At 43.4% G+C, this 24,867-nt stretch overlaps 1 protein-coding gene across 2 annotated transcripts in view; it reads left to right on the top strand.

The window, feature by feature from the left end:
- The window catches only part of IPO5 (importin 5), a 77,475-nt gene that overhangs the window by 42,786 nt on the left and 9,822 nt on the right, over positions 1-24,867 (top strand). Inside the window, exons 16-24 of one of the 2 annotated variants that reach the window (XR_009459215.1) lie at positions 5,867-5,999; positions 6,092-6,213; positions 6,918-7,014; positions 8,913-9,085; positions 9,593-9,704; positions 10,655-10,710; positions 16,509-16,631; positions 17,067-17,286; positions 24,122-24,253. Coding sequence is in view for 1 of the 2 variants with exons in the window: in XM_006272634.4 (XP_006272696.2) it covers positions 5,867-5,999; positions 6,092-6,213; positions 6,918-7,014; positions 8,913-9,085; positions 9,593-9,704; positions 10,655-10,710; positions 16,509-16,631; positions 17,067-17,286 (1,036 nt within the window). In the remaining variant the exon portion in view is untranslated. The remainder of the gene's footprint in view (positions 1-5,866; positions 6,000-6,091; positions 6,214-6,917; positions 7,015-8,912; positions 9,086-9,592; positions 9,705-10,654; positions 10,711-16,508; positions 16,632-17,066; positions 17,287-24,121; positions 24,254-24,867) is intronic. The other variant, XM_006272634.4, reaches the window with a different exon arrangement.

The following is a 24,867-nucleotide window of genomic DNA, read 5'->3' as shown; positions in this document are numbered from 1 at the left end:
TCTGTCACCTATAATGCAGTCTCACTCTTGAAAATTGTGGTCTCTTGGGTTTCAGGTCTTTACTGATCCTTATTTCTTTAGCCAGTCATTTTAGCATGTTCTTCAAAGGATTCTGACCATTTTTGTGGGGATTCATAGATTCATAGATGTTAGGGTCGGAAGGGACCTCAATAGATCATCGAGTCCGACCCCCTGCATAAGCAGGAAAGAGTGCTGGGTCTAGATGACCCCAGCTAGATGCTCATCTAACCTCCTCTTGAAGACCCCCAGGGTAGGGGAGAGCACCACCTCCCTTAGGAGCCCGTTCCAGACCCTGGCCACTCGAACTGTGAAGAAGTTCTTCCTAATGTCCAGTCTAAATCTGCTCTCTGCTAGCTTGTGGCCATTATTTCTTGTAACCCCCGGGGGCGCCTTGGTGAATAAATACTCACCAATTCCCTTCTGTGCCCCCGTGATGAACTTATAGGCAGCCACAAGGTTGCCTCTCAACCTTCTCTTGCGGAGGCTGAAAAGGTCCAGGTTCTCTAGTCTCTCCTCGTAGGGCTTGGTCTGCAGGCCCTTAACCATACAAGTGGCCCTTCTCTGGACCCTCTCCAGGTTATCCGCATCCCTCTTGAAGTGCGGTGCCCAGAATTGCATGCAGTACTCCAACTGCGGTCTGACCAGCGCCCGATAGAGGGGAAGTATCACCTCCTTGGACCTATTCGTCATGCATCTGCTGATGCACGATAAAGTGCCATTGGCTTTTTTGATGGCTTCGTCACACTGCCGACTCATGTTCATCTTGGAGTCCACTAGGACTCCAAGATCCCTTTCCACTTCTGTGCTACCCAGCAGGTCATTCCCTAGGCTGTAGGTGTGCTGGACATTCTTCCTCCCTAGGTACAGCACTTTGCATTTCTCCTTGTTGAACTGCATTCTGTTGTTTTCTGCCCACTTGTCCAACCTGTCCAGATCTGCTTGCAGCTGTTCCCTGCCCTCCGGCATGTCCACCTCTCCCCATAGCTTTGTGTCATCTGCAAACTTGGACAGAGTACATTTCACTCCCTTGTCCAAGTCACTGATGAAGACATTAAAGAGTATCGGTCCAAGGACCGAGCCCTGCGGGACCCCACTGCCCACACCCTTCCAGGTCGAAACCGACCCATCCACCATGACTCTCTGGGTGCGACCCTCCAGCCAATTCGCCACCCACCAGACTGTGTAGTCATCCAAGTCACAGCCTCTTAACTTGTTCACCAGTATGGGGTGAGATACCGTATCGAAGGCCTTCCTGAAGTCTAAGTATACGACATCCACCCCTCCTCCTGTGTCCAGGCGTTTCGTAACCTGGTCATAAAAAGAAACTAGATTGATCAGGCACGATCTGCCTGCCACGAACCCGTGCTGATTTCCCCTCAGCATAATTTGTCCTGCCGGGCTCTCACAAATGTGAGCCTTGATAATTTTTTCAAAGACTTTGCCAAGGATGGAGGTGAGACTGACAGGTCTATAGTTGCCCGGGTCCTCCTTCCTCCCCTTTTTGAAAATAGGGACCACATTGGCCCTTTTCCAGTCCTCCGGGACTTGGCTTGTGCGCCACGAGCTTTCAAATATTCCCGCCAGTGGCTCTGCAATGATGTCAGCCAGTGCCTTCAGCACCCTTGGATGGAGCTCATCCGGGCCTGCTGACTTAAAGGCATCCAGTTCTTCCAAATGACTCTGCACCATTTCAGGGTCTACGCATGGAAGTCTGGCGCCTTGCTGCTGCCTCTCTACAACCCAGTGAGAGACTTGTCGTGCCCCTCACTTAGGAACACTGAGGCAAAGAACTCATTGAGGAGTTCAGCTTTGTCCCCCCTGTCCGTCACCAATTGTTTCTGCCCATTTAGCAGGGGTCCTATTCCTCCCTGGGCCTTCCTTTTACTCCCTATATATCTAAAAAACAATTTCTTGTTGTCTTTTACTTGGGTTGCCATCCTCAGCTCCATGATAGCTTTGGCCCATCTAACTGCCTCCCTACAAGCACGAGCAGAGGAGGTATATTCATCTTTGGTGATCTCTCCCTGTTTCCACTTTTTATGTGCTCCCCTTTTGGCCCTTAGGCTGCCCTGGATTTCTCTGGTCAGCCAGGGAAGCCTCCTGGCCCCTTTCCCTCTTTTGCCTCGCTCAGGGATCGTCTTGCTTTGTGCCCGAAGGATCGTTTCCTTAAGGCACAGCCACCCTTCTTGGGCTTCCATCTCTTCAAATCTCCTACTCTGCAGTGCGTCCTTGACTAATCGCCTGAGTTCATTGAAATCAGCTTTCCTAAAGTCTAGCACTTTCACCCTACTAGTTACCTTACCCACTTGCCGTCTTATGGTGAATTCTGTTATCAGGTGATCACTGTCCCGCAGATGGCTACCGATCTGGAGGTCCGCTACCATGTCATCTCCCGTTACCAATACCAGATTCAGTATGGCATTCCCCCTAGTGGGACCGTGTACCTCCTGTGTCAGGTGGAGGTCCTGTACACAGGTTAGAAACCTGCGTGAGCGGTGGGACTTTGCTGTCTGTGACTCCCAGCAGATGTTCAGGTAGTTTAGGTCCCCCATGACTACCGCCTCTTTAGCTTTTATGGTCTCCTACATATTTGCCTCAGAAGCCCCGAATCTCTTTCTTCCCCTTGATGTGGGGGTCTGTAGCAGACCCCTACCACCAAATCCCTTTCTCCTTGCCCCCCATGTAGCCTAACCCACAATCCTTCTACTTCCTCATCCTTGGATTCTGTCTTGATGAGGGTTGATGTCTATTGCTCGCTGACATAGAGCGCAACCCCTCCCCCTTTCTTCCCCACCCTGTCCTTTCTGTACAATCTGTAGCCCTCAATATGTACCGCCCAGTCATGGGATGAATCTCACCAGGTTTCCGTTAGCCCCACTAAGTCATAGGTATTTAGTGCAAGCAGGAGCGCTAGTTCATCCTGCTTGTTTCCCATGCTCCTAGCATTAGTATATAGGCACTTGAGCCCTGCGACTGGTGCCTTTGCTGCCCCCCCGCTCCGAGTCCCAAGGGGCCCTTTGATTCAGTAGACCTTCCTCTGTTTTGTTTTTCTTCAATTTCTGTATCCTGCATTTTGCTAATCTAATCTTCAAACAGAAAGTCAAGGAGTATATTTATGCTGATGACCTGCAGACCTCTTTTGCTACACCAAACATCTCCTGTCCAGACTGAAATCTAGGAATGTGTAGCAATGAGTTCTGTACCTTCTTCCTTGGTCACAACATACCATTGTTATTCAGTCCCTCAAACTGATGAGCTAGGCCTTGTCTTAAACTCAGACCTCTAAATCTTTGGCAGTCTATAGTATAATCTTTCTTATTTCTTTAATTGTGAAATTAAACCCCTTGGCCCAAGTTCTTGTCCTTCTGTATCCACATTACTGCAACATCTTCCTTGACTTTGATAGTTGTAATATCGATGTGGTGGGGGAAAAGGCAGACACTGGGGAGAGGCGGAGAGTGGGGGGAGAGGCAGGGAGTTGGCAGAGCTAGAGGCAGAGACTGGGGAGTGGAGGCTACAGGTGCTAGGTAGGGCAGGAAGACTGCAGAGGGAAGAATTGAGGGTGGCAGGGCAAGGGAGGACTGTCTGTCCCACCCCCAGCCACTTCTTTCCTTTCTGTAGTAGTGGGGGAACAAATTCAAGACAACCTTCTGATATAATTTTCCAGGTACAGAATCTAACAAATTTACATATTTTACATGTATAGAATCTAATAATTCTATAATTACATATATAGAATCCATAATTGAGCATGGACTTAAAAGGAAATTAAATCTTGAAGGTTCATTGGGTGGCATAATCAGTATCTATGCTAAAGTTCTTAAGGCCAAAAGGCAAAAGTCTAAAATAATTGTTCACCAGGCTTTTTTCAACCTTTTTATTGGCAAAGAGGTTTGTAACCATTGAGAACTGTTCTCAAGATTCAATTTCCCTTTAAGTCCATGCTTCTAGAAAAAAACCTGCAAGAATAACCTACAGTTTTTAGTTTCAAAGTTGCTAAATCTAGCAAGGACTATCATGTGCTGCTTCTATGGTGAAATAAGGTAGTTGCAGAGCTTCAAAGCACAATTACACTTCACATAACTTTCAGTAGTCTTCATTCAGCTTTTTTTTGTAGAACAGGTCAGGTCTAAAACGTGACAGAATCATAAGACTGAATCTTGCTCACTAGTGCTGTGTCTTCTGGTATCAGGAAAGTACAGAAATTGTAAACGTCTATCTTTTGTATCTATTTTAATTCAATTTCTTGAAGTTGAGCTCTTACCGCTGTTTGGATTTTTAAAAAATGGTTGATGTACCTAATAGTTTGGAGGACTTTTCCACATATGTGGATCTGTTCTGTCAAGCAGTTCTGGGCAAACCCTGTGAAAATTATTTTCAACAGAATAAAAACTGACTTCAGTTTCCAGATACTAACAATCAAGAATTAGGGTTCAAGTTCCTTAGTCTGCTTGCTTGTATTTGCCAGGCTAGCTTGTGCATGTAAACACAAACTGTATTACCTCAGAAGCCCACCTTTATCAAAAATCATTTGTGGTTGAATTGGAAAGGAGTGATATTACAAACAAACCAGGGGGCAAAATAGTTAATATGCATGGCATGGAATTTGCATAATTTTCTGTTTAATGAGATAAAGGTTGAAATTTTCAACACAAGACACAAGTTTCTTTACAAGAATGTTGTATCAGTTACTGAAGGAAACCTCTACTTTTGCTTTGTGTCTGTCAGTACTACGTGTAAATTGCTTTTTACTTGTCAGTGATGGTTTAAAAGGTATTAATGTTTCTAATCTGAAGGGGAAGCCAAAAATTTGATTAGTTCAGGTTATTTCAGTTGGGTGAGGTGGGGCATAAAATAGTATTGGTTTTGGATGGAATTGGAGTCCTTTGCAATCCTGTCCATTTACAAAAATATGGATGGTATCCTATTTCCCTCACTGCAGCAGGATATGAACAAAAAGCAATATTTCTACCCACAGTTCAAAATTCCTCTTTCAATCAATCTTGGCCCAAAAGCTCTTAGACTTTCTGAGGACTGTGTTTTTAGTGTTTGCTCTGGTTTTTTCCTTGGCTTTCTTCTCAGCTTTCTGTTGGCTTCTGTGGCCTCTTGCATCTGTGTGACCAAAATAATAGCTGATGAAACCTACAAGTTTATTTGCTGGACAGTGAGATGCCTGGTTTCAGGGGGAAGGCCACTACTGTTGTGACTGCACTCAAGTAATTTTACAGAACACTTTCAAATGAAGGGTGGCAGCTAGTCTTAATTTGTAAAAGTACTTTTGGCTTTTCCATCAATAAATTTGAAAGTGTGCAACCTTTTCCTTTATAACTCAAGGTGTTTGATTCATAAGATTAATTAAATTCTATACATTTGAGAGCCTTTCAGATCCTTTTTGTTGTGGTGAATGAGAAATTGCTGCTCTGCAAAAAAAAAACTTCAGTGAACCATCCCTTAATTCATTTAATATTTCATAAAGTTCAGTAAATCACCCTAACTTTACAAATTACATGTTCCTATTTGAAGGAAACTAGGGGTTTGAGGGGTTCTACTTCAGAAATATCACCTTTACTAGAGCCACCATATTTGGAACTTATAAGGGTAAGAAACAGCATTTTGCTAATACCTTCATGTGAGTGAACGCAGACAGACGTAAGTGCTAATAGTAGCCATGCTTTGAAAAAACAGCCTGCAGGTAGAATCAGATTTTCTTTGTGTTGAACGCTTTTTCAGTCCAACAGACTTATAACCAGGATTAGTGTTATGTAATGCAGAGTATAATAGTTCATTTTGTTCCCTCTTGTTCTAATACATGTTGAAAGGTGAAAACTCTGCCTTCATTTTATAGATATCATATATGATCTCTGCGTGGGCTAGAATGTGCAAGATTCTGGGTAAAGAATTTCAGCAGTACCTTCCTGTTGTCATGGGGCCTTTAATGAAGACTGCATCAATTAAACCTGAAGTAGCTCTTCTAGACAGTAAGTTTCAACTAGTGCCTTTTTGGGGGGGAGGGACCAGACTATTTAGAAGTCGTGCAACAACTAATTTTAATTTTTTCTTTCCACACCAGCACAAGATATGGAAAATATGAGTGATGATGATGGTTGGGAATTTGTTAACTTAGGAGATCAACAAAGTTTTGGAATTAAAACTGCAGGCCTTGAAGAAAAAGCTACTGCATGCCAGATGCTGGTGAGTACTAGAGAAATTCTAGTCAGCTACATGTACCGTCTTCCTGTAGAATTAAAATAGTAATTATCTACTGTCAGACATGATGTTCAGATATAAAATCTGCACATACTGTACTGGGAGTGGGTTGTTTGTTTGTTTGTTTGTTTTTTGGAGGGGTTACTTTTTGCCAAGGTGAGGTTGTGGGGGCTAAACCATTCATTGGTTCATCTTACTGATAAGAATCTAATAAAGTATTTGGTGGGGGGGGTGCTTCTTGTTTGTGTTCATACTGCTGCAGTTGAGTTTCAGAATTCTTCAGGGGATTGTTCATGTAGACTTTTCTTTACTGTATTTTTTTTTTAAACCCTGTGCAATAGATTTCTAAAAAAGTAAATTCATTTTGGTCTTAATTTTTGCTAGAAGTGACCTTTTGGAGTGTCCTTTTCAGATGGTTCTAAGTAAAAGTAACCTTAAAAAAATAAATAAAGCTTTAAATATTTTAGGCTAAACTTGCAAAAGAATTTGGTAGATGGCAGAACAGGCTTTTAAATTGGTGCCTGCTTTCCAATTACTACAGTTAGGAAGCAAGTAAATCCACTATCACATCTGCACCAGTAAACTCTCACCACATCAGTTTCTTACCAATCATTTCATAATTTAAAAATCTTAGTGGTAGTTTTGCCTAAAGTGATGATGATAATGATTAGTACCTTTTTGTATTTCAGGTTTGCTATGCTAAGGAATTAAAGGAAGGATTTGTGGAGTATACAGAACAAGTAGTAAAACTCATGGTTCCTTTGTTGAAGTTCTATTTCCATGATGATATCCTATCAATGAACTTAAATATGTATTTGCAGTTTTAAAAACCTTCAAAAACAATGCTGACTTCTTCCTATGAATTTGAAACAGTTGTTTTACAGTGTTTTATGTTTTTTTACACTAATTCTGATTTAATAGAGAGCTTTTTTCCGCATTTCATAGATTTCATAGACATTGGGGGCTGGAAGGTATCTCACGAGCTCATCGGGTCCAGCCCCTGCACCATAGGCAGGAAGTCAGCTGGGATTCCTGAACCATGGATTCAGGCTTGTTAAACGTACCTTCAAACAAGGCTTTCAGTAGGTCAGCTCAGCAATAATTGGTACTCTAAAAGAACAGCAAAGTTGTCCTTTGGGTGTGGGCATAGAATCATAGTAATTAGGGGTTGGAAGGGTCCTCAAGAGGTCATCTAGTCCAACCCCCTGCTCAAAGCAGGACCACCCCAACTAGATCATCCCAGCCAAAGCTTTGTCTAGCCGGGTCTTGAAAACCTCTAAGGATGGAGATTGCACCACCTATCTGGGTAACCTGTTTCGGTGTTTTACTACCCACCCTCCTGGTGAAAAAATTCTTCCTAATATCTAACCTAAACTTCCCTTGCTGCAACTTGAGACCATTGCTTCTTGTTACGTCATCTGTCACCACTGAATAGTCTAGCTCCATCCTCTTTCGAACCCCCCTTCAGGTATTTGAAGGCTGTTATTAAATGCTCCTCTTCCCCCCCCTTAGTCTTCTCTTCTCTAGACTAAGCCTTGTTCCCTCCGCCTCTCCTCACAAGTCACGTGCCCCGGCCCCTCACCATTTTTGTTGCCCTCCACTGTACTCTGTCCAATTGGTCCACACCCTTTCTGTAGTGGGGGGGCCCAAAACTGAATACAGTATTCCAGATGTGGCCTCACCAGTGCTGAATAGAGGGGAAGAATCACTTCCCTCAATCTGCTGGCAACAATCCTACCAATGTAGCCCAATATGCTGTTAGTCTTCTTGGCAACAAAGGTACGCTGCTTGCTCAGTTTCAGCTTACTGTCCACTGTAACCCCCAGGTCCTTGTCTGCAGAGCTGCTGCCCAGCCAGTGAGCCCTCAGTGTGGCATGTTGGTGATTCTTATGCTTTACCTGTGCAATATTAGGAAGTTATGCTACATATAATTTGCCCAGCTAATATAATAGTTTGAACTGACAGTGTTTTAGTGTCCAGCCTTCATCAGCTGGAAAATAGTTATCATATGGTTGTGGAACATCATCAAGATGTAAATGGGGTAAAAGAATGTCCAAAAAGTACTGCTTTGTTAGCTTTTTATTCATTTTAGTTTGACAGCTTTCACAGTTTCCCTACTTAATGTAGGTGCATGTACCTCAAAGGTTTATTCAGATTGCACAGTCAAAGTAATATTTTGTCTGTTAAATATAAATTTAACACATTTACTAAAGTTCTGCTTTCTACTGCTTATAATGTCTACTTTGCCATGTACTCTACCCAGTTGACTCAAGGGCTACAACCACGGCAGGGGTTCTTAATATTTCACAGAGCTCCCATATTTTTTTTTGGCAAATACGGCTTGATAGTCAAAGACATCTCAGACATTTAATTTAATTTTATCTTTTAAAAATCTGCCAAAATTGTAAAAGTTGCAGTATGAGGCAACAAGTCATGCAAATTCTTGAATTGCTTTTTTTACTCTTAAATTATAAATAGGTTACAACTTTTATATGCCTAACCTTTTGGGGTTTTTTGTATTTAATCTTTGACTTTAATGTGCAGCCAGTTATGCAGTGGAGTTGAGGGGACCAATTGTAGTTTCAGATCGAAAGTTGGTTGCATGTTGTCTGATGCTTAGGTCAGGTCATAAAAGCTTCATTGTTTTGGTCTCAGTGAACCACTATTTCCTTAATAAATTAAACGTGTTCGTGTGGCGGCAGCAGAATCAATGCCCTTGCTACTTGAATGTGCTAGAGTTCGTGGGCCAGAATACCTCACACAGATGTGGCATTTCATGTGTGATGCCCTTATCAAGGCCATTGGGACAGAACCAGATTCAGATGTACTCTCAGAAATAATGCATTCATTTGCAAAGGTAACCTTTTTCTAGATATCATTATCAGTGATAGCTTGTATATTTTTTTCAGTATTAATAATGGTATCTAGTAGTTTCAGTAAGCTTAAATAGCAGAAATATTTAGCTACATTTGCCTGATATTTTGACAACAGAATCTTTGCTCTTTTTAAATAATTAATCAAAGGACTATCGATCTAATATTATAAACAAAGTCTAGTTTCTTGGATTAGGTCGCATTTTTATTCTCACAGTTAAAGTATCAGCCTAAAATGTTGAATATTGAATTTTTATTGAACAAAATTCAATATTCAATCCACTGCACACCTTCTTATGGTTCCAACATGCTAAATGAAAATTGCCCTTAATTTTAGAATTGAATATAAAATATTTTGAATCTTTTATTTCTTTTTCCAGGGGCAAGCTGAAGTAAAACATTTATGGTTTTAAGCATGGTAGAACTTTATTGCTACTTTATTTGTAATGTGTAGTTTCAAAGGTTTTTTTTCACAAATTTTATTCCTCTAGTGCATTGAGGTTATGGGAGATGGATGCCTTAATAATGAACACTTTGAAGAGCTTGGAGGAATATTGAAAGGAAAACTAGAAGAGCACTTTAAAAATCAAGAATTAAGACAGGGTAAGTTAATGTCATCTTCCACCACTAGAATAAGATTTCCAGAGTGTTTTTAAAGCAGAATTCTTTTTGAGAAACAAATATTGTTTTGAGATCCAGGGACTGGAAATAAAATGTACAGTGATTTTGACTTAAGGTAACATTAGTAATTTGCCTTTGAAATAACCTAATGGGATATAATTCATTCTCTATCTTTTTTAAGTCTTTTAATGAAGAATGGTTGATTTTATTTAACCATTTATTTAATGGTTGATCGTAATGATTACTCCTGACCTTAAAAAACCATGAAAAACTTCCAGTCCCCCTCTGTCTGTAAAGCAATCTTTGTATCCTTTTTTTCTTGGGGATTAGGAATGCTCATTTATCCTAGACAAGTGGTTCTCAACCTTTTTTAGACTTGAGGCAACCTTCCACATGGTCTGAATTTTAGTAGCGGCGGCCTATTTCAAAAACTAACTTTATTTCTTAGCATTTACCTTAAGGATTTCATATGGTGGCAAGGCAGGCAGAAGCAGGCAGGGTACCCCTGAGACCATTGAAGGGAAAGGTGTTCTGCCCTGCCAAGCACCATACAAAGTATCTGGGGGTAGATTTTCAGACCCCTGGGGGAAGCAGCTGTGTATGTAGGAAGTGGAAGGGGGTGACAGTGGCCACTGGAGGCACACAGGCTGGTCACAGGTGAAGGCAGTGGGAACCATAGTTTCATAGATGTTAGGGGACCTTACAAATCACCGGGTCCAGCCCCCCTGCACTTGGTGCAGACACGTTACTAACCTGAAATAGGTTCAACATATTATTCTTTTCCCTCAACCTCATTCAAAAAACGTTGTGTACAAATTTGCAGCTATTCCTGGCTTCTGTACTCCTTTCCTACTTCAGTTTGCAGGGTTTTTCTTTTCTTTAAGAACTACTCCTGTAGCATAGTGTAATAAGTCAACGTTCTTTCTTTTTAGTGAAAAGGCAAGATGAAGACTACGATGAGCAAGTTGAAGAGTCATTGCAAGATGAAGTAAGGTTTTGGGGGGGTTTCTATTCTGTACGTCGTCTTTCTTTTGCACACTAAATACGACAGAGCAATGACTATGTGGAAACAAGCTATAGTACAATAACAAACTTGATTTGAAACAAATCTTTTGAGAACAGTCCTTCATTGGATGAAGTGCACCTTTAGCATGTGTCCTTGAAGTTTCTAAATAAGGTGCATCCATTGAACTAAAGTATGTGCTGGAACCCAAAGATAATAAAAGGCCTGTCCCAACTACTAAAGGAAGAGGTTTTTGAGCATAGCTATTCCTTGTCTGGGGTGTTTGTTTAATTCCAAATGCTTTTTCTGAAATATTTTTAAAGCAATTCTTATTTCAGTTTTTCCACTCTAAACATTGTGCACAGCTGGTCTGTTTTTTTGTTTGTTTGGTTTTTTTTTAATGCTTTTTGGGCACATGACTTGACTTTTAAAAACTTTAAGCTATGGATCTGTTAGATGCCTTCACTAGATTTCTATATTAAAGACTAGAATTGCAAAGGACCAGGTAGAATATCAGGCTAATTATAGAAGAAGAATCTGGACACTAGTTGGCTAAACTTGGTATCTAGTACCCAGCACTGCTGGTATTTAATGGCCCTTCACCTCACAGACCTGCTCACTTAGAGCACTTCAGATCTGACAGAAGTAGGACCTTGAATTCCCAATGCTTTCCTGCTTGAAGGTGGTGAGGAGGCAGTATTTCCTCAGTGTCAAGCTCTTGTAAACAAAATTAAGATAGTCATCATTAGTTTCTCCGTACTAGGAAGCTCTGGCCTCTTCCCAAAGGAGCAGCAGAAGCAAGAGGCATGGTACTAACAATGTCAAAATTTGGAAACACAACAAAAAAACAAATCTTGCTCCTTTGTTCTAGAATTTAGAGAAATGAGTTGATGTTTTGGTATTGTTTATTTCATTCATGTTTTTTGGTCAACGTTAGAACTTTTTTCCAGTTATGCCTATTTTGGCTTTGATGCATCTTGATACTAGCATATACAGTAATCCTCTCCATATTTTGGCATCAGATGCACTTCAAACATTAGGACTTACTGTAGTGAGCAGAGAGATTAGAGAGGTTGGTGCTTGTGAGAGTTCCTCTTAATTCCCAGTATATACAGGTTTTTCTCTATTCTCTTACAATTTAACCAAAACAAACTTGTTGGACTGGCTTCAGATCCTCTTAGTTTACATTCTCTTTCAGTGCAGTGTGGAAACCCAAGTAAGGCTCAAATGAGCTAGTTCAGGTACCAAAAGCAGCTTTAGATATGGTAATGTGCAGTTCTGTTCAGGGTAAATTATCCTGCTGAATGCAGTGTAGGTGTAGGCATACCCATACTCTGTATCTTAACTTTTCACAGTTGTAGTTTCATGTCTTTATTGACCTATGTGGCCTCCTAGATGATGGGGAATTTGAGATGGGAGCCAATCTCCCAAAAGTCAAGTACTCCTTTCAGAAGTGTGTCTTCCAAAGACAAATCTTGGCTTCTTAGTATGAGGAGGCAATGTCATGAAAGAAAAAGAGACTTTTTTTCAGTCTCACTTACTAAGTGAGCCTGTAGGCCGGGGCGGGCAATTGATTTTCAGCAGAGGGCCACTTACCCAGTTTTGGCAGGCTGTCGAGGGCCACATGGGTAGCCCTGCCCCTTGACAGGTGCCCCACCCCCGGTCACCGTCTTGGAACCAGTGTCCCAATGTCTTGGGACCAATGTCCCAGGGCCAGCACCAGTGGGGCCCAGAGCAGGGCGCAGGCTGGCAGGGGTCTGTGGAGCCAGGCTGGGCTGCACCAGCAGGGAGAGTGGGGAGCTGGCCTGGCTCCATAGAACCCCCACCAGCTGGGACCCTGCACTCCTGCCACCCTGCTCTGGGTCCCACCAGCACTGGCCCATGGACACCAGTGCAGGCCCTGTGCTCCCACTAGCTCCCTGCCCGCTCACTCCCAGTGCCCCCCAGCCCTGTGGTACAGGCGGGAGGGCAGCACACAGCCCCGACCCCCTGCTCGCCAGCAAGGAAGAAGCTGGTGCTGAGCGTGGGGAAAAGAGACCCCTCACCTGCCCCATGGCCGGTGCTCCCTGCTGCAGGCACTCACAGACCATGCAGGGCTACCTGGAGCAGGCACAGGCAGCCCCAGGCAGGCTGCAAGTGGCTGCAGCGCGGGGCGTTGGCCATGGGTCAGGCGAGGGGCCACTTTTCCCCACACTCAGCACCACCTTGTAACCCTCCCCACTGCCAGCCTGGCAGTGGGGCCAGGTTACAAAGTGGTGCTGAGCTCAGTGGGGTGGGGAAAGCAGCCCCTCCCCGCCCCATGGCCAGCGCCCCACACTGCAGCCACTCGCATCCTGCCTGGGGCTGCCTGTGCCTGCTCCGGACAGCCCCATGTGGGTTGCGAGCACCTGCAGCACACGGCACCAGCCATGCAGTGAGCGAGGGGCTGCTTTTCTCTGTGCAGGGAAGGAGCCCAGGGAAAAGCTGAGCGTGGGGGGGGGAAGCGGGCCCTCCCCCACCCTCGCCTGGTGCCCCACTCTGAAGGCGCTCGCAGCCGATGTGGGGCTGTCCGGAGCGAGCAGAGGCAGCTCCATGTGGGCTGCAAGTGGCTGCAGCGTGGGGCACTGGGTGGGGCAGGGAGTGGCTGCTTCCCCCTCCCCTGCACTCCTTCCCTGCCCGGGGTCCCTGCCACTTACCTGAGCTTCCCACGACAGGGCAGCCATGTGCTTCCAGCCCAGAAACCCAGCTGGGGAGCGGGGCCAGGTGGGCCCCGCTGTTGTTGGAGCCCACCGGGCTTCCCCTGGGTCTACTGCCCTTGGTTCCTGTCAAAAGTGACAGAAATATTAATTTTCTACATTTTGGGGGGGGCCCTGTGGGCCAGATAGAATGTCCTTGGTGGCCGGATGCGGCCCATGGGCCATATTTTGCCCACCCCTCCTGTAGGCTGCCCTTTTTGGCTGCTGACAGACATGGGTGGTGGGGAGAAACAGTGCTTTACCAGAAGAGAGAGCTTGTCAGTTTGACCTGGCTCACCCAACGTGTATAAATTGTGTGTTTCAGCAGGGCTTTTTGGTGCTTTTATCTAATAGCTAATTCAATCAGCTATTGGATAAAAGCACCAAAAAGCCTCACTGAAACGCACAATCTAAACAGGCATTGGGCGAGCTGGGTCAAATTGATGTGATGCTTCTTTAGGGCATGCACTATGCTTGGTGTGGGATTTTTGAATCAAGCTAAAAGTAAAGTGCTGTTTTTGGGGGGGTTTTGCATGTGTAAGCAGTCTTGATATTTTTCCCTCTTAATTACATAAAGGTTTTCCATGGGTTCATGATAGCTTAGATCTAATCTCACAATGTAGAGCAAAACATTATTTCTTGGACATGTATAGCCATCTCCATAAATGACATCTTAAGGACTTCTGGTGAATTCTAACTTCGACTTGTTCCATCTTGAAGTGGGGATATTGTATCAAATTTCTTAAATGCTTTGAATATTTATTCTTACTTTGGGGTTGACTTTACTACCAAAAGACTTCCTGGACTTGTGTTTGTGGATTTACATTGGAATGCTAAGCAGGGGGACTTTGTGAGGTCTAGATATGCTCCTTAGCCCAAATGAAAATTTCCAAGCAGCAAATAGTGCCTGGGGAAAAAGAAACAAGACCATTGAACCTTGCATTGTCTCTTATTGTTCTTATTATTGGGCATAATCTAACATACCACAATTTTTGTGTTTTACAGTTATGTTAAATATCACAGTTGGGCACTATAAGCTACCAAAAACACAAACTGGGTGTATCTACACTTGCATATTTAATGCATAGCAATAATCTCTAGCACATAGAGCACCAGAGTTTATTGCTCCCAGGCTCAGTGTTTGCACATACACCCAGGAGTGCAGCATGTTGAGCCAGTTTGGAGCAGCCCCACCTGATCCCAGGGATCCAGGGATCAGCCTGCCAACCCAGGGCTGCTCTGACATGGCTTAGCTTGATGCAGAGGGGCTGGCTGGGGCATGAAGGTACTTCAGTGCAGTGCTAGCCAGAAGGCAGCTACTATAGTGAAGTACCCTTGTGCCCCAGCCAGCTACATCAGCATCTATAGGTACATTAATACAAGCACTAGCCTGCTGCTGAGTTTATTAATTTCCTGTGGCCCAGTAGGGCCACATGTGTAGACGCTGAGACATTTATTGTGGAGCTAATGAGGCAAGTCTGCAGTAAATATCTAATGTAGACATACCCACTAAGCAGTGTATAAATTCTTGCCCCTTTATAATTTAGAGCCATGAAATTGTTCTTTGGGAATCAAGTGGAACACAAGCTGGAATATTTTGTGGACCCATAGCACCGAGTTCTCTGAAGTTCATGACATGTATGTATGTATGTATGTATGTATGTATGTATGGGGTTCTATGCATACATACATACATCCATACATACAACACGTGGGCACATCTACGAGACATTTATTGCATAAACTTTAGCGAACTTGAGTTCACTTCATCAGAAGCTGTGAAAGGACAAGCATAGAGCAGCCTCTGAAGAAGAACAGCATCTGAAGAAGTTAGAAGTTCATGGAAGCTTGTGCTCTATACTATAATTTTACTTAGTTAGTCTAAGGTGTATATCTACCTGACTGACTTCTGCCTGACTTCAGACTAACGCAGCTAATTACCTCCCTCTATTATTGTACAAAGCCGTTCTTGGTTTTGAGTGAAATTACTAGGGAAGGATTTTTGTTTATAGGGAATAGTCTGATGTCATGTATCTATTAGATTGCCTTGAAGCAAAGTACAAGTTATAAATGACCAGGAATTACTGATATCTACCTATGTGAGAATAATATAGAATATTGCCATCTAGGAAAAACAAACTGGTATGTTAAATTGTTTTTCCCATGATCTTATCATAAGCTTTCAGTTTAAGTCATGTCATTTCATTTCAGAATCGGTCTTACTTAGAATGTTAACTTTTAAATCTTCTGTTTCTTTGAAATAAGAGTGCAAAAGTTAAAAAAAAACTCTGGGCCTAGTATACACAACGGCAATACAAATGTAGACTGAATGTTTCAGCTTTAAAATCCTTATTTCCTTGTCGTGTCTGATTTGTGAAAATAATGGCTTACTAATGGCCATAAGATGCAAGTAACAGGAATCTCTCTCTCTCTCCCTTCCTGTGACTTGTAATGTGCCTAGTAGGAATAAAGCAATGATCCAAGTAGCTCAATCCTGTTAACAACAGAGCCTGTTAACAAGGAGACCCAAGGTCATATTTGTGCTAATGCTTTTTTTCCTAGGAATCAATTTTTCAATTGTGTGCAGGTAAATCCCACTTGTTGTTCTAGCCCAAGAATTTGGCCCTTTACCCTTGCATATGAAGGAATTAAGAGATGCTAATTACAAGTACAACAATAGTGGGAAAGGAGGAGGAGTGGAAATGCTGAAGTGATGAGTAGTGCCACATAAGTGGGGGTGGAAGAAATTGGAGGAATCAGTAACTGTAAGAAAGGGACCCACCCTTCATGTAAAAAGGATGCATAGGAAAACAACCTCTTTGTATTGGTCAGTGTCACAGTATATTCACTCTGCTTCTGAAAAGAACCTTTTTGGGCTGATGTAGTTGAATACTTAAGTGGTATCAGCTTGGATACTGAATCAAGAATTGTAAAACAGCCCTCTTCAAATTTAAGTTACTAGGAAATGTCATTTCATCAACTTGCTTTAATTTAGCAATTTTGCAATGTTAATATTAAAGAACCCTAATCAATAATGGTACTTCTGATTCTGTTATCTTTTCCAACCAGGATGACAGCGATGTTTATATTCTGACTAAAGTATCAGATATTTTGCACTCAATATTCAGTAGCTACAGGGAGAAGGTGCTGCCATGGTTTGAACAGCTGTTACCCCTAATAGTCAACTTAATTGTAAGTATGTTAAATTCTTTTAATTTAAATCTCATGTCAGAGATTATATTGCCCATTGCAGAGAAGGAGGGTGGGATTTCACGGAAGAAGACAAAGAATCAATGAGCTTATAATGGAAAGGTTAGGCATGAGAGCTGTAGAACGATGTGGTTTGAGCATCTTTCCTCCAATTTATGTTCACTGTTACCCTCAGTTACTATGATTTGTTTGTAGCATTGCAGTCAGTGTAGCTAGGCAATTCTAAGGGAATAATTACTGCTTAATATCCAAATGTGTCTATGTCACTGTAGCACATGGTATGGGACTTGATAGGTTTGACTACTATAAACATTAGGCTAGATAAAATTACTTATTCATTTGTAGACAAATCATGACAATTGAAATGAAGATATGTTCTAGAGTAGTCTAAATCTTAACTTTTTTTTCTTGATCCAGTGTCCACATAGGCCATGGCCTGACAGACAGTGGGGATTATGCATTTTTGATGACGTTGTAGAGCACTGCAGTCCCTCCTCATTCAAATATGCTGAATATTTCCTGAGGCCAATGCTACAGTCAGTATGTGACAACAGCCCAGAGGTTAGGCAAGCAGCTGCTTATGGTGTTGGAGTTATGGCACAGTTTGGTGGAGACAGCTACCGTCCTTTTTGCACAGGTATGTATGTTTATGAATTGTCTTCTATAAATAGTGAACCACAAGACTGATATTACCAGAAATACTAGCTCAGCATTAATAGATGGTTAATGGTGATGGAATAAAATACCAATATTTGTTTTGAGTGTTATGACGGCTTAAATTATTTAAGGTGTTCAAATTTATCTTGCTGTTTGTCAGTTTGTTTGCAATCCTCATTTTAATTGATAAAAGAATTTATTTTAAGTATTTTTTTTTATTTGTACTGAGCAAAATATCTGATTTGTATACAATAGTAGCATGTCAGTACATCTCTATAAAGGTAAAAGTAAGCCATTTGCTTTGGAGGGCTATAATAATTTGTATAGAAAAATAGAGGTGTTCAAAAGTAGCTTGTGTTTTCCCCAAGTGGGGAGGTCAGGAATCTTTAAGTCACTGGAGTTGTATTTCCCCAGAACATCTGGTATTTCCAAAGCTCTAGCTGCATTTTTTGACGAGTTTTTCATTTGCTACATAGTTTACCTTCTGGTCTTTACAACAGAGCTGGTAACATTAATTTAGATTCCTTAAGTGTCCCCCACAATATGGGGCCTGGTGTTTTTCTACTTGTTTTTAGTGCTTGAGTCACTCTTGCAACAAAACAGTTGAAAATATGGTACTTAAATTAGGTAAACTGCTAATTCATTGGTGTTGCATCAGAAAGCCATGTGGTTGAACAAATGAGAATTGACAACAAATATTTCAGTACTCTAGAAAGTTACAACATGATTTTATATTCGTTTTATTCAAAGGACACAGCTTACCACTGACACTTCCTACTTGCTACAGAAACATATATAAAACTGCCTTGTCTCACCTTTTTCTGTCACTTCCAAGTATTGTGAGACTGACAGATCAGACATACCTTATCCCAAGATTCATGTAAATGCAAGTAGGAATCAGAACTGAGAAATTTTCCATCTGTTGACTCCTCTGTGAAGTCCTATGAAATATGAACTTTCATTTCTACCCAGGAGAACTTTTACAATCTTTTCTCCAGTGTCTGATGAAGGGTGTTTGTGCCCGAATGCTTGCAATTAAAGAATTTTTTTGCAAAAATCTTGTTGGTCTAATAAAAGATATCACCTCTACCATGAGCCCAGTTTGATGTACCTCCCTGTTTTTGGAACTCTGCTAGAATGTGTTGTATGCTGCCACAAACCAATGATGGAAATATTTATTTAGGAAAGCTTATCTTATACTGTCAACCTGCTACTGGTTTGGATCCTGTCTTTGAAAGCTGATCCCTACTGGTGGTTCACTTGTTTCCACTGCAAACAGTCTTGTTCTTAAGTTTGAGTTGGCCTCTATCATTTATATACTTTAGTTTAATGTACAGCATACATCTAGCATTAGTTACTCTGTGGTGTGCTTAGATACAATTTTAAAATTAAATACACTAGAACTTTTTTTAAGATGAAAATACTGTAACTAAAATAAATCTATCCTTATTAAGCTATACCCAACAGTGTTTGGCTTAAGAATGTGATTATCACTGTAGATTTCAGTGTGGGAAGTCTCTGTTTTTAGCCCTTGTACTTTCAGTCAGTATCTTCCTGAAGTTCAGTCTAGGCTTTGTTCTTATTGTGACTCTTGGAGTTATATGTAGAGGTGGGACAGATTATCCACATGGAGCAACTGGTTTTAGTTTGGTTATTTGAGGATCCAAACAGACCAAAGACTGGAATGTGGGAGAGCCTAATAAGTGTCACAGAGGCTAGTGGAAGTGAAAGTGGATTTTCGAGTACTTGACCAAAGATATAGGATTAAAGGAACAAGGAAATTAGGCTGAAAGAAAACAACTTTAGTTGACCAGTTATGATGACAACAGTCTTTAATATAGGAGAAGAACTAAGTTCCAAAGAAAGCCAGAATAATATCATTATCATCATCATACTGTATTTACTTGAATCCCAAGAGAAGCCCCTCCCCCCCCCCCCCATCTTGGATTTGGGTATGAGGCAGTGGGAGGAATGGCTTCTGTTGGAGCCATTACTCCCCCTGTGCCATTACTTCTCCACATACACCCCCCCCCCCCCCATGTACCTGCCCATCCTAACCTGTAGCCTTGGGGCAAAGACAGCATAGGAGCAGGCAGCAGGGCCAAACAGTGATAAAGCTGCTTGACTTCCCCCTTACTACCTGCCTCCCTGCCACTGCTTTCCCTGCTGTAGCAGTTGAAGGGTTGTGGGAAATATAGCCAAGATGACGCTCTAACGATAATGATAATACAGTAAAAGTTATGTTAACTGGCATCTTACAAGCCGGCAGGCTCAATTAACCAGCATGCCGGCTTGTAAGATGAAGTGAAACCAGAAGTGCCCACCACGGCACTTCCCGTTTCTCCAGGCCCCTACAGGCTGGGGCAAAGCAGCCTGTGCTGCCGAGCCTCCATGGGCCGGGGGCGTAACAGGCTGTGCAGGGCCTGCAGGAGGGGTGACAATGTGGCGTGAGGGGCAGAGGAACGCCCCAGACCTGGCAAAAGAAGCAGCAGCCCGGGCCATTCAATTAACTGGCATATTTTATTATCAGGCATCCCCCATTCTCAGGGGATGCCAGATAACAGAGCTTTTACTGTAATTAGATTCTACACATGGAAAATTATAGGAAACTGAAACTTTTCATGTATAAAATCTAATTATTGAGGAGTTGTCTTAAATTTGGGATTCCCTTGCATGTGGGTACATACAGTAAATAGTTGTGCCATCGTGTGGTCCAAGGAACTGTTCTCCCTTTGCAACATGTTCCTAAATAGAAATCTGTTTCATAAAATCTGCAGCTACAGACTGAAACAGATTCAATGAGAGAGAGCTCAATACCCACACACTCTGGTAGAATGTTAATTTTGGGTCTTAGTAAAAAATACGTAAATATCAATGGCCTAACAACAGCAAATAGTACTGTTGGGTACAGCTTAAGGGATATATTTCACTTAACTTTTTTGTGTTTTGTATTTAAACTTGAACCATTCCAGGGTATAATGGATAAGATATTATCACCGGGAATCCTGGGTTTCTGTTTCAAAAACCCGATTTCTCTGATTTACAAAAAAAAAAAACAAAAAAAAAACCACAAATCCCAAATTCTCTGATTTTAAAACACACAATCCACATTTTTCTGCCAAAGAATGACCGGTGGGGGAGACAGGGACAGAGCTGCCCCCTTGCCTCCTGCTGCTTGGGGTCTGGGCCTGCTCCCCCTCTTCCCCACCGCATCAGAGCAGCGGGGGAGTAGGCCTGGGCCTTATGCGAAGGATAATGAGCCCAAGGGTGGGGAGAAGCCAGGCTACCAAGGTGGCAGGGGACAAGAAGAGTGGGCTCAGGGCCAAGGCAGGGGAGGAGGTCTGCTTCTCCCCTCCCCTCACCACTGCTGTCAGCCCTGCAGGTGGCAACAATAGAACGGGGGAGGGGCAGGCTGCAGCCAGCACCTGTGGCCTCGTTCCCACCTGCGGTGTCCTGACCCCCGCTTCACACCCCCCCCCAACTCCAAGGAGCAAGGGGGGAGGGGCGGGGCCAGCTCTAGTGGCTTTACCCCTCCCTGCTCCATTGCCACCTGCCGAGCAGTGGGAGCAAGGCCAGCAGTGCTGGCCTTGTACCCCCCCAGTTCTGTCCACTCCATTGCTGCCACCTCTGGGGGAGGGGGCCGAGGCCAGCTGTCTCCCCCCTCCCCCCCGGCTCTGTCCCCTATGTCCCCGCCATCATGGCAGCGCTCTGCCATGCCGCCATCTTATGTCTAAATGCTTATTCACACTCTGGTTGTCTGTTTCAGTCAGCCAGTCAGAGCGCGAATAAAGTGTTATGGACAGACACAGACAGGTTTAAGACTTTTATAATATTAAAATATATATATATAATATAAAAATAGGTAGCAATTGAACGCAATTTTTTTTTGTTATGATTACATTTTTTAAAGCAGTTTGGAACCCTAACAGTGCCTCAGTCATTATAATAAATAAATTCTAAACACCTATATATTTTGGTATTTGAATATTTTTTGCTTTGTTTTATCTTGGAAAATCAGAGCTCCCCCTGCCCCCTTCGCTCACCAGAACATGGGTCCAGCTGCATCTGTCATCATCCATTCTCCCTCCCCTGCTGCTTTGTGGCACTGAGCAACCCTGATATGCCGGTTCCCTGCCCCTCCCAAGCCCCAGCTCCCACAATGTGTGGGGAAGGGGGATGGGATCACAGGTGACTCATCGGGGATGTGGGGGGGCCGCAAATGATGCGTGATGCATCAGGGGGGTGGGGAGGGCACACGCCTCCCTCCAGCTGATTTTTCTGCACCCACAGTGGGGCTGAAGTCTGGCCAGATCAGCTCTAGGCAGGAGCTGCCTCCACAGTCCAGTGGGTAGGACTCAGTTCAAGAAAATGTGCTGTGATACCATGGCTGCCAAGGTGAGGTGTGGCAACGTGGAGTGTGCCCCCTGCTGCTGCAAGGGGTGCCTCACCTTGGCGGTCATGGCACAGCGCTCCCTCCCACACCAGATGCTGCCTCCTAGAGGCAGCTCCTCCCTGGAGCTGGTCTGGTCTGGTCTGGCCTGGCTGCAGACCCACACCCACTGGGTGCAGAAATATGGCGGGGCATGTGCCCCCCCAACCCTCACCCATGTCACCTGTGCCCCCCCCCCGACTTAACCTGGAGGAAGCTGCTTTCCCCCACACTGCATGGCTGCCACATGTGTGTGTGCATGCATATGTGCATGTGGCGCCCTCTTGAGTTCCGCTGCCCCCAGCCCTTAGCAGCCCCTTGAAACTCTGCCAGTCTGCAAGGAGAAGCCCACAGTTTCCCAGGTTTTTCTCTTTTAAAGGAGAAAATCTGCCTTTTTCCACAGCAAACGGAAAACCCTCATCCCTTATTGTCTTGATGTGGCTCATCCACTTCAAAATTCTAATTCCTAGAAACTGGAAACGTGGCTTTGTTACAAGCAAGGTTAGTTAAATTTTGTCCTCTCAAAATCCTCTCTGAGATTAAGATTGCCTTTGCCTCTGGCCTTTTGTGTGAAAAAGGCACTCCTCTCCCCATGGAGTACTATATAATGATATGTGCATCAGGCTCCCCTTCCTCCCATGCATCCTAGTTGAAGCCAGGCCACTTCCCACCCCTCCCTTTCCACCCCAGGTGGACAGATCAGGGTCAGGCTTAACGGACCAGATCTGGAAATATAAAATGGACCAGCTAGATCTGGCCCATTTTATAGACCTGGCACTGCCCTTCTGACCTTCAGGGTGAAAAGGTTGGGCACCACTGAGATGAAAGCTTTGGTATCCTGTCCAAAACTGACACTGTCATTGTGACTATTGCTTCATAGTTTAATGACATTTTTCAGCAATGGTAAATGAGAACAAACTTCTGAATATCTTTACAGAACAAAATCTGAACACAGTTAGTAGTACCTTCAGGCATTTGAAGGAGAGAGATGAGGGAAGAGATTTCTGGATCTAAACCAGTACATTTTTAGTTTTGTACCCAGCTGATTTATAGATTGTAAGGCCAGAAGAGAGCTCGGAAGATCATCAGGTCCAGCCCCCTGCACCAAGCAGGAAAGATAACTGGGGGTCAGGTGACCCCAGCAAGGTGACTGTCTAGTCTCTTGAAGATTTCCAGGGTAGGTGATTGCACCACCTCTGGAGGGAGCTTATTCAACAGTCTGGACACCCTGACTGTGAAGTTTTTCCTAATGTTGAGCCTGCATCGATCTTCCAGGAGTTTATGGCCATTACTCCTGGTTTCCCCTCAGGTGCCCTGGTGAACAGTTGCTTGCCGAGCCTTCGATGTACTCCCCTAGTGTAGCTGTTAGTTGCTACCAAGTCCCCTCGCAGCCTTTTCTTCCTCAGGCTGAAGAGTCCCAGGTACCTTAGCCTTTCCTCATATAGCTTGTGTACCCCCAGGGGTCCACAGACCACAGGTTGAAAACCACTGCTCTAGCAAATTCTTACTTGCTTCACACTTGGCTCTGATTAAAAAGAAGATGGTAGGGAAGCATCTGGTGCACTGGCTTCTCTCAAGCCTGTTGTCCACATAAATGCACTTGTGGGACAAGTCCCATATAGCTGCAGTTGCATTTCTTTTAAAAGCGCCTGTTAAGGCTCCCTTTTGTCCTGGATCTCCTTGTGCCACCTATTGACAGGCATTAAAAGGCACAGCAGATCTAGCCATCCTCCAGTTCCTTCTTTCCACCCGTGTTGGTGAGAAGCCTTGCCGATCAACTTGCTTTGCCTGTTGTTGCTTTCTTGTTTGTCTTGTTTGTGGCAAGGTGTACAGTTACTTATTTGTGTATGCCCATTAGAAAAAGATTTGTCAATGAAACTGGAGGATCATCTGTGGTACCAGAACTGTGACCATAGCAACAACAGCTCTTTACTATGCTTGATTGAACCAGTAAAATGTGACTTTTCTAACAATGATTTCCTTCTCTTCCCTTCCCCACCCCACCCCACCCCCCCCCCCCCGGGTGTGGAAAATTCATAAGAGCAATATTTCAGGGGTATTGGTTGTAGCCATATTGGTCTAATGACATTGGTAGACAAGGTTCTTTGGGTAAATCTGATATCTTAGACCAACTAAAATAGTTGGAAATTTTTTTCTTTGCAAGCTTTCAGGTACAAACATCCTTCGGGCACAGGGAGCGTCTGCAGTTGTTTTGTGTTCTTCCTGGATGAGAGAGAGGCCTTTGAGGATTAGAACTGAGAGATTGGAGAGAGCATACCGAAAATCTATCGAAGACAAATACCCATACTTGTCAGTGCACATTTCTCACAAGATAACCGCTCTCTCTCTCTCTCTCTCTCTCTCTCTCTCTCTCCAATCCTCAAAGGAATTTGCAAAATGCCTTTTGCAGATCAGCCCAGGAACTTCACTTCAACCTACTGGATACAAAAAATCATGGACTAAATATAGACACTGGATTTATGGCACATTATAGCCTGCCTACCATCTGATACCCCAGGTAACCTCTCTACAGTTTACCAGCTACATTCTGTCTCCAGGTCACCATTTCTTTCCCCCACCTCTCTCACCTGCCTCTGACCCTCACTGCCACACGCTTGCATTTTCATTGACCTGTATTCTTACATACTGGCTTTTCTCTCCAGAAAGAGCACAAAACAACTTCAGACACTCCCTCTGCCTGAAGAAGGGTGTTTGTACCTGAAAGCTTGCAAAGAAAAATTTTTCCAGCTATTTTAGTTGGTCTAATAAAAGATATTGGATTTATGCCAAGAACATAAGAGCAATATTATACCTTTTTACAGGAGAGGTTTCAGATCACCACAGGTTATCATTAATTTGTAAGGGAATGCTTGGGACTCATGGGTCACGTAGTCTTTTTCACACAGTATGTTGAACTTCATTTTATTCAAGGTAGGGATGATTGAAATAATTCTGGCAAGTAAGCACCTCATGGATATGAAGATGAGAACCCTTACTCCATCTCAACCTACAGAGCCATTAGTGATGAATGCTTCTATACTTGGTCTAGATGGCTGAGGTTTAATCACACAGAACAATTTTGGCACATGAGGTAGAGTGACCGTAAATCCCAGTTTAGCCAGGATAGTCCCA

Source organism: Alligator mississippiensis, chromosome 1, assembly GCF_030867095.1.
Source record: "Alligator mississippiensis isolate rAllMis1 chromosome 1, rAllMis1, whole genome shotgun sequence".
Lineage (NCBI taxonomy): Eukaryota > Metazoa > Chordata > Crocodylia > Alligatoridae > Alligator > Alligator mississippiensis.
This window is presented reverse-complemented; position numbering and strand designations above follow the sequence as displayed.